Raw genomic sequence first — 11185 nt, 5'->3', positions numbered from 1 at the left:
AAAGTCATTGAACCAAGTATATATTACAAAACGCAGGCTGTTCTTTTATTTTTATTATTTTCATAAACTGATAAACGTCAGTATCTCCCCTCCCCCCGTCCTTTTTTTTTATTTATTTCCCACCTGAGGTAAAACGGTTTTTATTTTCCCCCTTTAAATAAATGCAACAGGTAGTATGTGTTTTTATGTAATGGTCTGTGGGTTATATGTGTCGATCCAAACTAAAAGCCAAAGTAATAACTATGTGATTTTATGATTCCATTTTATGGGATGACAGCCAAATGGTTTTTTAAGAATAGGTATTTCATGCATCTTTTAAAACGTATGGCAATGAAAGCTTTAATTTTATTTTTGTTTTTACTATTTAGTGTGGAAGCAAGGATTGTGGAATAAAGACACTAAAGTTACCTTTGGTAATAAAGTAAGAGTAGTATTCAATAACGCACTCGCGCTGGTGTGATGGGAAGAACGCGTAAAAGAACAATGTATTAATTTAATTTGTATTCTTGCATAAAAAAAAAGTCGCTTTTGACAGGTACGCGATCGACTCTTCGTGCAATTAAAAATATGGCGATTGACTCCGCTTGCATTTAAAAAGAAGCAATTGATGTCAAATTTGTGTCTTTTCTTTTTTTTCTCTTTATCGTCAAACGATTAAAATGCCTGAGCCTATAAAGAACCAGCTTAAAAAAATGTTTGATGCATTGAAACAACATTGTAAGTACATGGTATGGTTGTTCATGAAAAGGAAAATAGCTAATTGTATTCTATAGATCCAAACCAACATACTCAAATAATCATGGAATGTTTGGATGAAGCAGAGATTACTTTGCCAGCAAAAGGTTAGCTCTTTTTTATTCTTTAAAAAAAAAGGTATATTTGTGCATGTACCTTAACATGTACATAATCAGATCAATCAACAGTATTGCCTGTTGAAGGAAGACCAATGGCAACACCAAGAAAAAGAGTCATACTTGAGGAGACAAGTGCCAGTGGTTCTGGTAAGAAACGAAAAACATACAGAACGAATCCCTATATCGATGATGAGGCAGAATGTTCTGATGACGATCATAAAGACAATGATCATCATCAGGAAAATAATATTTCTAAGGCCAAAGACAATAATAAAACCAATGATAATTCGGAGCACAACAAGAATGATAAGGTAGATGTAGAGCAGTTGAAACAAACTGCGAAATCACTTCTTCCGGACTTGGAGAAAGTTCAAGAGAAATTAGAAGGATTGGCTGAGGATGTCAGATTGAAGAGGATCGATGTTCCAATTGCACCTCAATTACTTGATGATACTAATAAAGAAGCGGTGACGAAGTATATTGTTGATATCCATCGATATCATGATAGCGGGGAACGATATAGAAATCTGGGATTATTAATCCAATACGCTGGTGCATTCCGTTTGTTTTGCCTCTGTGAGACAATCAAGAAAGATTACCCAGGCTTTCATGCTACAGTTGTAGATTTTTTAAAAAGTAATTAAGACTACTAATAATAGTAAAAACAACAACATCGAATTAAAACTAACATGTAAAATAGAATGCAATTATAAATATTCCAAGATCGACACCCTGAAAGCAGCCGGTAGAAAATTCAACTTGCTGTTACAGCATTTCAATCAGGGCGCAGCAGTAATTTTTACATTGTATTCGACAAATCAGATGCGAAGATTCAATGATAGAGACATTCATGCTATCATTGGTTATATTAAGAAAAACAAGGATTTGACGGAGAAGTTACGTGCTTTGAAAATTGATGACAGCACGCTTAAGAATATCGGCGAATTAGCCTATGTAGATTTTAAACCAATAAAAAATAAGCTAAAAATATAATTAATGTTGCGTATGTGAAATGAATTACTTTTACTTTTTTAAAAGTTGCATTGTTTGACTGATTATGATGATCACACAGTAGAATATCAAAGGGGAGAGCACTTAAAAAAGACCGGGTTCTATTTTTTTTCTTTTTGTCCTTTTATTTTTAAAGAGTCACGGCTCTTTACAATGTAACGCACAAGAAAATGGAAGTAATGTAATGTGAAAGACTAACGCGGTAAGTCGTTCTATTAAAGTGCCAAGACCTATGAGAAGGAATCAGTACGAGATTTTTCTTCCATGTATAGAGTCATCAGTTTGGGTAGAGGAATTGCAGTCAGCAAAGAGAGAGTGAAGTGATAGACAAGGAACACGAACCCCGAGCGTCTTTATAAATGAGTCACGCTAAACAAGAAAAGGAAAAGGGAGACAGTATCATGGAGGCCTGTTCATGATAAGCGCTGATATAGCGCTAGTACGAATTTAGGTTTAAAAAGGGACAATTATAATTTTATAACAATTGTGATAGTGAGCACCAGGCTTTTAGTTGTCAACTTAGTTTTATTGTTTATTAAGAGTATTTCTGTAGTGATCTTAGACGATAAAATATATGGATAAGACAATTAAACGCAAATCGATAATAATACAGTGAGAGATGAGAAGAGAATATAATCTTAGATGTCAAAGAGAAAAGAGTTTACGACGGGTTTATATAAGAAGATGATGTGATTGTATAATTTACAATAGACAACAAACAGCAACAAAAAGAGGAGGAAATACTACTAGTATCAATTACAAGATAAATCCCAATTTTAGGTGAACACAAAACCAAATAATATTTCTTAAAAGTGAAAAAAAGGAAGTGTATTTATAGGAAAGATCGTATCCTGTGTAACGACAAGCCGCATTATTATTGGCTGAAACAGCGCATTGGTTGATGGCAAAATAAAGTAGCTTCTTTATGAAGGGGGCTTACTAAAAGTGCAAGGGGGTTGACTTTGAACAGTACTGATAGATTCATTTTCTTTGCACAGAAGGATGATGAGAACGAGTAAAGAATAATACTGCACAGGCAAAAAAAGATTCAATGGGGGTATGGTAAAGCAAACAACGCTAGCACTAAAAGGATGTATCAAAAAAGACTGAGAAGCTGATCTTCTTAATATATTTCTTCGTGCAACTTGTAAAGATGAAAGTATAAGATTGTAGTGTATATTATGATTAACAGGATGAAGGCGTGATGGCATTCAATACAAACCATAAAATGCATTCTTAAATAAAGGTTAAGAGGAACATGAGCCTGTATATTTTGTTATATAAAATAAGTTGGTACTAAAGTAAGGCATAGGATAAAATAAGTCATTGTACTGAACAAAGAGCATGTGTATAAAATGGAAAATAGTGGACAAACTTAAGTACTCTTTTTTTTATTTTATTTTTTACTTGATAGTTTAATTTATATCTAAAGGGCAATACAATTAGAAGGTCGATGTAATCTCTATTACTGAGAAAATGGTGTATGGACGACGTGTCTGTTTGTAAAGAAGGAACAAAGGAAACACGTAGCCACATATTATATATGAAATGTGACGTTTGCGTTGGGCGCGAGCACAATCAAAGGCCAGCACAAAATCTCCGCATACGTCATCTATCTGTCATGAACCACGTACTTTGCACTTTGCCCCTGACCACAAATCCCTGACTATTGGAATTTTCTGGAATCTCATGCTGAGATTCAACAACCCCAGTGTCCAGAACCTTCCAGGCCTTCCAAGACTATCCACGCAATGAACCTCCGCTTCCAAGAGATTAGTAATCATGACTCGTTTCCAAGTATCACCGACGCCAAGCAATTAGTAATCATGACTCATGGGTTTCCGCCACGTAAGCTGAAACCAACACTAAGACTAATTAAGTAAGCCAAGACATTCTTAAATGCAAACCCATGTTATCGAAAAAGATATAAATACTCCCCCTTTCCATCGCCATCCCCGTTCCATGTCGATTATCTTGTATCCCTCCCCTTCCCTGCATAATCTCTTTATTATTACTGAATACTTTTAAACCTCTCTTCCTTTGTCTTTGTATAACTAGTAGGTATCTCCTGATATTATTGCTATAATATATTCCTAGCCACGTTCCTGACACTTTCAAATGATCCACAAGACCTAAGGGCTGAAGCATCATTCAAGCGCTCTTTAAAAGAGGCATTTATTTTCAACAATACTTATCATGCAGATTTACTTGAAAGTATAAATAAAAAGGGTAAAACTATCTCAAGCTAGCCACAATCACAACCACAACTACAGCCACCACAACTTGCAGAGGTAAGAAATTTTCCACTTCTTTAAGTGTTCACTCTTCACTCATTTATACACTGTAGATCCAAGAAGAAGATGGGCTATTGTTACAAGGATTGGAAAGGTCTGTGGGTGCAATTATCAAAACCTCAGCTATCTCACTCTATCCTAATTATTATCAAGATAATACATTGAAGCCAATTATTACGTAAGTAAATTATCATGTAATATCTTTAAAGGAAGACACAGTGCTAACTCATACTTTACGTGTTAGGCTTGGTTTAAACAGTATTTTGGATTTGTCGTATAATTACTCGGAAGCTCAGTCAGTGTTATTCACTCCTGATCAGTGGAGAAAGCTGAGAACTTCACTTGCAAGAAAGGGGAATGCAAGGTCACTTGCTATGACATCAAAAGTCGAAAAGATGCTGTGTAGAGCAGAGCCGTTAGCCGAAAATGATATCATTAAGGCTAGTGATTACATCTACAAGTACTTATATAAAAAAAAGCAAGTTAACACAAGACGAAGCTTTCACTCTGTTTGCCCATGCTTTTATTACCGAAGTTATGGCTCATAATCAATACATGTTTGACAACAATATTAAAAATAATGAGCAAGACTTTATTGTCAAATTCTGGGGGCCACTGTTGGAAAAGCTTGTGCAAAATACGGGTTTACGATTGAGATAAGGCGAAAGCTCATGCTCAATGTTGCCAAGCCGCCTGAGGGCTGACGTTCGCGTCATTTACGATAGACGAGAAGGACAACAGCACCAGGAGTACGACATGATGAAAATGGAAGCTAGTCGAATGCATCCTCCGAAGCAAAAGTTCGACTTCGACCATACAAAATTGCTAGTAGAAACCAAAGATATCATTGACTCGCTGGAAAGTGACATCAAAAGGGAAATGAGTTGTTTTCCATTCTGTGGGTTAGAAATTTTTAAATATAGCCTTAATCATGAATTCAACACCATCTATGTCAACAACCAGGTTGATTACCATATCATTCCCTCTGATGTCACAAATTTCCAATTCATGAGATCTCTTTGCGTTACCTTGGTAGCTACCCGAGATGAATGGATGAGTTGTAGAAACCTTACCATGAATGCAAAGGACAATGCAAATGTTTCGTATCCAAGCTCGAGCATCAAGAAATTAAATGAGTCAGATGAATTAAAGAAAAGCCCATCGTGGTACCCTCCCCGACCCAACCAAAGAACATCTCCTGTGATGGCTATCCCCGTCAATTTACATTGAAAAATTGATTTTCTTTATTTCTATGATTTTTTTAAAGTCAAGGGGTTTTTTTTTATTTTTATTTCCAAGTATTAAATTATCATTGTTCGTATAAAAAAATTCTGACATGTGTTTTCTATCTAATGATTTAAATTACTGTGATGAAACAAAAAAGAACATGACTTTTATTCCATGTAATTAAACAGTGCTCGTAAACAATAAGGAGTTGAACAAAACCCGATATGCACTTATTGGCAACAGAAAAAAAAATCATTATTGGACTAGCTTCAAATATGTGATACTATAAAAAAGAAAAAATGGAATATAGAGCAAGTGTTGCAGCCAATAATAATATGATTGATTGTTACGCAGGATAGGATACTTCTTATAAAAACTCTTCTTTTTTTTGTAATAAATGATCTTCTATTTTTTTTGGTGTGTTTGTGGTGTGGCGACACCCAATTCCTCTCCTACCCATCGCTTTAAAGAGATTCCGCAATATCGTACCCCTCGTGCGTCTTCACCAATGGGATATTGCCGACTTTTTAATAGTGAAGGGCGACAAAGATATCATTCTTGTTGTCGTTGACAGCCTCCGTCAAGCACAGAAAACCATGTATAAACTTCGCTCTTCATTATTACCTGCTAACCTTCAGCCAGAAAATAACCTCAGATGTTTTTGTCTCTTGCAAAATGGCAATTTGCTACTTGCGCATGCACAGCTTCAACGTGATTTTTTAAAAATAATTATGTGTGTATCTTTTATAATATATGCTTATCTGTAGTTGTATTTTACTTTTTTAAATTCTCATCATCAAAGTAATAGACTAAAATAATTTGTTTTCTCTACATACGAGCATATGCGCCACAGTCATCATAGGAAGTATTAGAGGGTCGAGTGGAAACAGTTTATATCATCATCCGGTTTATTTCTCTTTTTTTTTTTTCTCTCTCTCTTTTTTTATAAATTAACACCGTAAAACTTAATCGTGGTAAACTTCAATTTAAACCGAAACCTCCGGTCCCGGTCCAATTTTAGCTAATTACCTCTACCAGAGGTTCAGGTAACATTAGACTTGGACCGCAAAATCAAAAAAACGTAGATGACATAAGAATTGTAAAAAATTGTTATATAAAGATAGCAACCCCGGACGAAATCCGGACCGATAATTGCAAGAACGCTACCAGACGTAACAAAAACGAGCTCTTTTTAACGGTACTACTGTGGTCCCAAAGAACGGTGTTCCCATTGACTTATTGATGTTTTAGTGTCATACACTAGGTGCACTACATCAGTACCCCTGACGAAACATAGAAAAGAATTTCTTAAAATAGCTAAAAATTGTCGCACTTCAAAAATGTATAAAATGACCCCCCTTGGATGGGCTGAAATGTTGTTACACACGTTTAAAGTCAAAAATCCCGATTTTAAGCAGGGAAACGAAATTTAAATCGTTTTTAAGATAGATTTTAGAATTAACTTTAAGAATCCGGCTAAATTACATTTTGCGCCTTAACACGGGCGTTCGAATGATACTAGTTTCAACGCCGTTGGCCAATAATTGATTGGCTGGGAATGTTTTTAATAATCCAAAAATGGACAAAATATTTCAAACTCCGCTTTTGACTTTGTTTGCTTTTTTGGAGCAAAAAAACTTTTTTTTAGGTGTTGCTGAGCTGTGATTGGCTTAAAAATTACAACCGTTCAGTCGTTTGGTCTTTAGGTAGTGTATATTAGGCTCTAGCAATGAGATAGTAGACAGAATGCTGTTATAAAACTTTAATTTAGGAATAATTGCAGAATGATATTATTTCACCTCACCCTTCCAGTGCAAAATAAAAAAAATCATTTTGACCTCCGAGCCCACCAAAATTTGACCCTCATATTTTTTTTTACAGCCAAAACCACTAAAACCACAAGAAAACCACAAAAAAATTGGTAAACCACAAAAAAAAAATTTTAAAAAAAAAATCTTAATTGCGAGTGACTTTTGATTTTGGTTTCGCTGCTGTTTCACTTTAATAAAATTAACTTATAAACTAAAATGGGCCTTAGCAAAAGTAAAAAAAGAAAAATAGAAGAAGCTAATATTCGGGAAAAATGGTTATGTGCCGCTATGGAGGAGAAGGAGCGTAGAGAAGAGGAATTAAGAAGATTTCGGCCCCTACGCATTCCTGTCCATAATAGAAGCTCCCTCAATGATATTGCACCCGAGATTGCTGCACCCGAGACTACTGCACCCGAGATTACCAGCGATGTAATTGCCACTACCACTGATGAAAATAACAATGATCCCGATTTCCCTGACGATTTCAATGTGGAGATGTTAGTTCCTGGGGCTGAATATCATGATTGTGGAGATTATCAGGATGACGAGTGTGAGGTACGAATTCCTACAGAACATCAGCCGGTGGTACCTGTCATTGATTCCGAGATCGAATCCATCACCACCCAACCAGTTACCACCAAAACTGTCCCAAGAAAAAAGACAGCTTACAGACTTAAGCTGGAAAAATGTCAAATGCGTTGGCAAACTCTTATGAAGGCCTTGCCAGCATCTTACCTGTCTTACTTAGGTGAAAAAGGCAGCATGCCTGATATGATGGATGTCACTCCTGGCCCAAGAATGTCATGTGAGTGCTCTTCGGCCTACCTGGAAATTGTAGAAGTCGATTTATACTTCGTATCTGGTAAAGTAAAGTATTTATTTGCATTTCCTCTATATTTATCCAAAGTTTATTTAAAGGTGTGCAAAAGAAACAAAAGTTTCCATACTGCATCAGTTGTCAGTCATTGCCTGTTGCTTTGGTGAAATCAGGCATGTTCCCTCTTTCGCCCTTCAAACCGAAAGGGGCTCTGCATTTTAGTCTCTGCAATATGTTTATTGAACTGAGAAACATCTTCGCTGGTTCTGGTGAGAAGATTGCAGAGTTCTATGGTCGCTGGGCTGCAGGAACCGAGAAGGTATCATTTTGTAAATAATTATTAGCGTTTTATTAACTAAATCCATGTAGACCAACCTCTCGGGCGAATCATGCTCCAACGTCATCTTGATGTACAACAAGATGGTAGAGCTGTCTGAACAACTGGTGATGGAAGACGTTTCCACCTCATGTCCTGCTTGTCCTGAGGTTTGCAAAAAAAAAAAAAAAAAAAAAAATCACTACGTATTATTAACCATTTGAATATTTTATACACCAGGTGAATTCTAATGATGTTAAGGACAAGCAGTTTATGATGATGGATGGTAACTTCCGTTTAAAATGCAGGAAATCGTGGGCTGATCACGATGATGTGCCAAAGATCACTGGTCTTGATGGATTCAAGAAATTTTGGATGGATCGAGATTTGATCAAAAAATACGATAAGTCTGAACAGGTAATTAATAGTTATGGGATATTGTGATATAATGCATTAAAGTACATTTTTTGTTTTAAGAATACCGCCACCACCACCACCAACACCACCACCAACAACAACAACAACAACAACAACAACAACAACAACAACAACAACAACAACAACAACAACAACAACAACAACAACAACACCACAACAACAACAACAACAACAACAACAACAACAACAACAACAACAACAACACAACAACAACAACAACAACAACAACAACAACAACAACAACAACAACAACACAACAACAACAACAACAACAACAACAACAACAACAACAACAACAACAACAACAACAACAACAACAACACAACAACAACAACAACAACAACAACAACAACAACAACAACAACAACAACAACAACAACAACAACAACAACAACAACAACAACAACAACAACAACAACAACAACAACAACAACAACAACAACAGCACCGACACCGACACCGACATCAGCACCGCCGATGGTATATCTACCAAAAAGACTGCTGTGGAAGAACCTCGTGTCTTCCAAGCCTTAATGCACCAAAATCGAACCTCGGCTATTTATCCTGTGCGTGGCGTCTTTGGTAGTGGTTGCGCGAGACATGATATTGTATTCGGACTTGCAGACATGCATTCCGGGGAAGGGTAACATTAAATATTTTAGAGGTTATGTATTTTTTTTTTCATGGATTAATAGTTTATATAGGTTCAAATACCCTTTGGCTTCCATAGCTTCTGTTGAGAACCAGCTTAATAGAAAGGTTCCGTTGCATATCATGTATGACATTGTATGTAAATTGGAGCCATCTATTAAGGTATGTTGCATTTATAATCACCAATTATTACTCTATTAATTTACAAGTTTTAGCTGAACTTCCCCAGGATTGCCGGTTCTGACCGTTTGGGTTTGTCTGTATTCCATGCCTACGCCCATGTAATGCACTGTCAGGCCAAGTACAACCCGAGGTATATCTCTAACTTTGGGTTAACTGACGGTGAGGGCATGGAAAGACTTTGGTCCTACCTAGCCAACTACATTACCATGACCAAGCCCATGTCGGTTGAGAACCGGCAGTATGTCCTATACATGGCTGTCAAGTACAGGAATACGGCCATCAGGCTCAATCTGGGTACGTCAATTAAATGAAGACAAGACAATACATATTAACACTAATTCTTGTAAAATGTTTGCATTGGTAGCTAAAACCTTAAAGGAGAAAATCCGTCGCTTTGCTGTCGAAAAAAAAAATGTCGACAACAAGGTTAGAGTGTGGACGGATACATATATCCGAAGCATTGAGGAGCGTTACGCCAGGCAAGTGGCTAATCTTGGGGAGCGAGGATGTTCTGGGTATGATTTAACGAATATACTCCCAAAAAGCTATGTAGACGAACATACTTTTCCTTTGTTATTGAGCGTTTACATTAGCTTTAAGTAAGTCCTCTTTTTTTTTATTTTAATATGTTTATAAATTTATATCAAATTCATTTTTTTTTATTTCAATTTGTAGGAGCATCCTCAACGGTAACGATACGGCCTATATTGTCAGCTCCACCGGTAGGTCCTACTTCCGCAGTGAGTTGCCAAAGATCGAAAAGTATCTTGGTGATGTGGAGAGGGCTGCCGGTCGTAACGTCTCCGAAAGACCAACAATCTTGGCGCGCGAATATTTCCAGTTTGCCGAGTCCCAATGGTTGGCCTTCCTCAAGGTCAAAGAGGCATTATATAGGGATATTTTAAGAAGTAATGTCCAAGTTTACTTTGACCTTGGGGATAAACTTCATAGCGGCCATATCGGTACGTACTTTTGTGTTTAGTCTATTGCCAATGACTTAACTTTATTTTTTGACCAGGAACTAGGCAGGCTGCAAAGCTTCAAGAAGCTATGAGGAAGCAGAAGTCCCAGGTGATGGACTTTATATCCATATACAACACGGGCAACGAGGAGCTGATTGGCAGTTTGCATGGAGGTACGGTTTAATATATACCTTTCTTTCTTACTCAAAAGTGTAACAAAGCTCTAACATTTTTAATAGGTGATATACAGTATGTCACCTTGGACTTTGTTCTTGAAAAGGAGAACGGTTTTTGGGATGTTAAATGGTCAAAAGACGTCTCGCTTTGGTTAAGATCGAAAAGCTTACAGGAGGAGCTGGTTCGACTAGAGGTATGTTAAATAAACATTGCTTAAATTATAGTATTAAACACTGACGCTTAACACTCATTGCAGCGGGATGTCTTTTGGCTAAAACATAATATTGGCAAGGAGAATAAAGCTTTGAAATCGGCACTTGCGAAGCATGTTCAAGGCTCTGGTGCTTGGGTCATTCTTGGGCGTGCTTTGGAGGTCAACATTAAATGGGCTAAATTTACGACCCATCACTTACCCCATCGTAATAATGAGCCTGTAATCGCAAG

General features: G+C 36.7%; 3 protein-coding genes across 3 annotated transcripts; all 3 read left to right on the top strand.

Moving 5' to 3' along the window:
* Positions 1 to 799: 799 nt before the first annotated feature.
* EV154DRAFT_482972 (uncharacterized protein) lies at positions 800 to 1847 on the top strand (the record flags this gene model as incomplete). Its single annotated transcript, XM_051598540.1, has 3 exons — positions 800 to 842; positions 912 to 1490; positions 1555 to 1847. 3 exons carry the CDS (start codon positions 800 to 802, stop codon positions 1845 to 1847), a joined length of 915 nt encoding a protein of 304 aa, XP_051456067.1.
* Positions 1848 to 3827: 1980 nt separating this feature from the next.
* On the top strand, positions 3828 to 5432 carry EV154DRAFT_514064 (uncharacterized protein; the record flags this gene model as incomplete). Its single annotated transcript, XM_051602087.1, has 4 exons — positions 3828 to 3841; positions 4600 to 4776; positions 4828 to 5295; positions 5317 to 5432. 4 exons carry the CDS (start codon positions 3828 to 3830, stop codon positions 5387 to 5389), a joined length of 732 nt encoding a protein of 243 aa, XP_051456066.1. The 3' UTR covers positions 5390 to 5432.
* Positions 5433 to 7376: 1944 nt separating this feature from the next.
* On the top strand, positions 7377 to 8830 carry EV154DRAFT_552917 (uncharacterized protein; the record flags this gene model as incomplete). Its single annotated transcript, XM_051605087.1, has 5 exons — positions 7377 to 8059; positions 8116 to 8333; positions 8384 to 8500; positions 8571 to 8747; positions 8808 to 8830. Coding segments are annotated over exons 1-5 (1179 nt in total), but the record flags the coding sequence as incomplete, so codon positions are not given.
* Positions 8831 to 11185: the final 2355 nt, after the last annotated feature.

The sequence above is a fragment of the Mucor mucedo genome (assembly GCF_025094135.1).
Source record: "Mucor mucedo strain NRRL 3635 chromosome Unknown EV154scaffold_67, whole genome shotgun sequence".
NCBI lineage: Eukaryota > Fungi > Mucoromycota > Mucoromycetes > Mucorales > Mucoraceae > Mucor > Mucor mucedo.
This window is presented reverse-complemented; position numbering and strand designations above follow the sequence as displayed.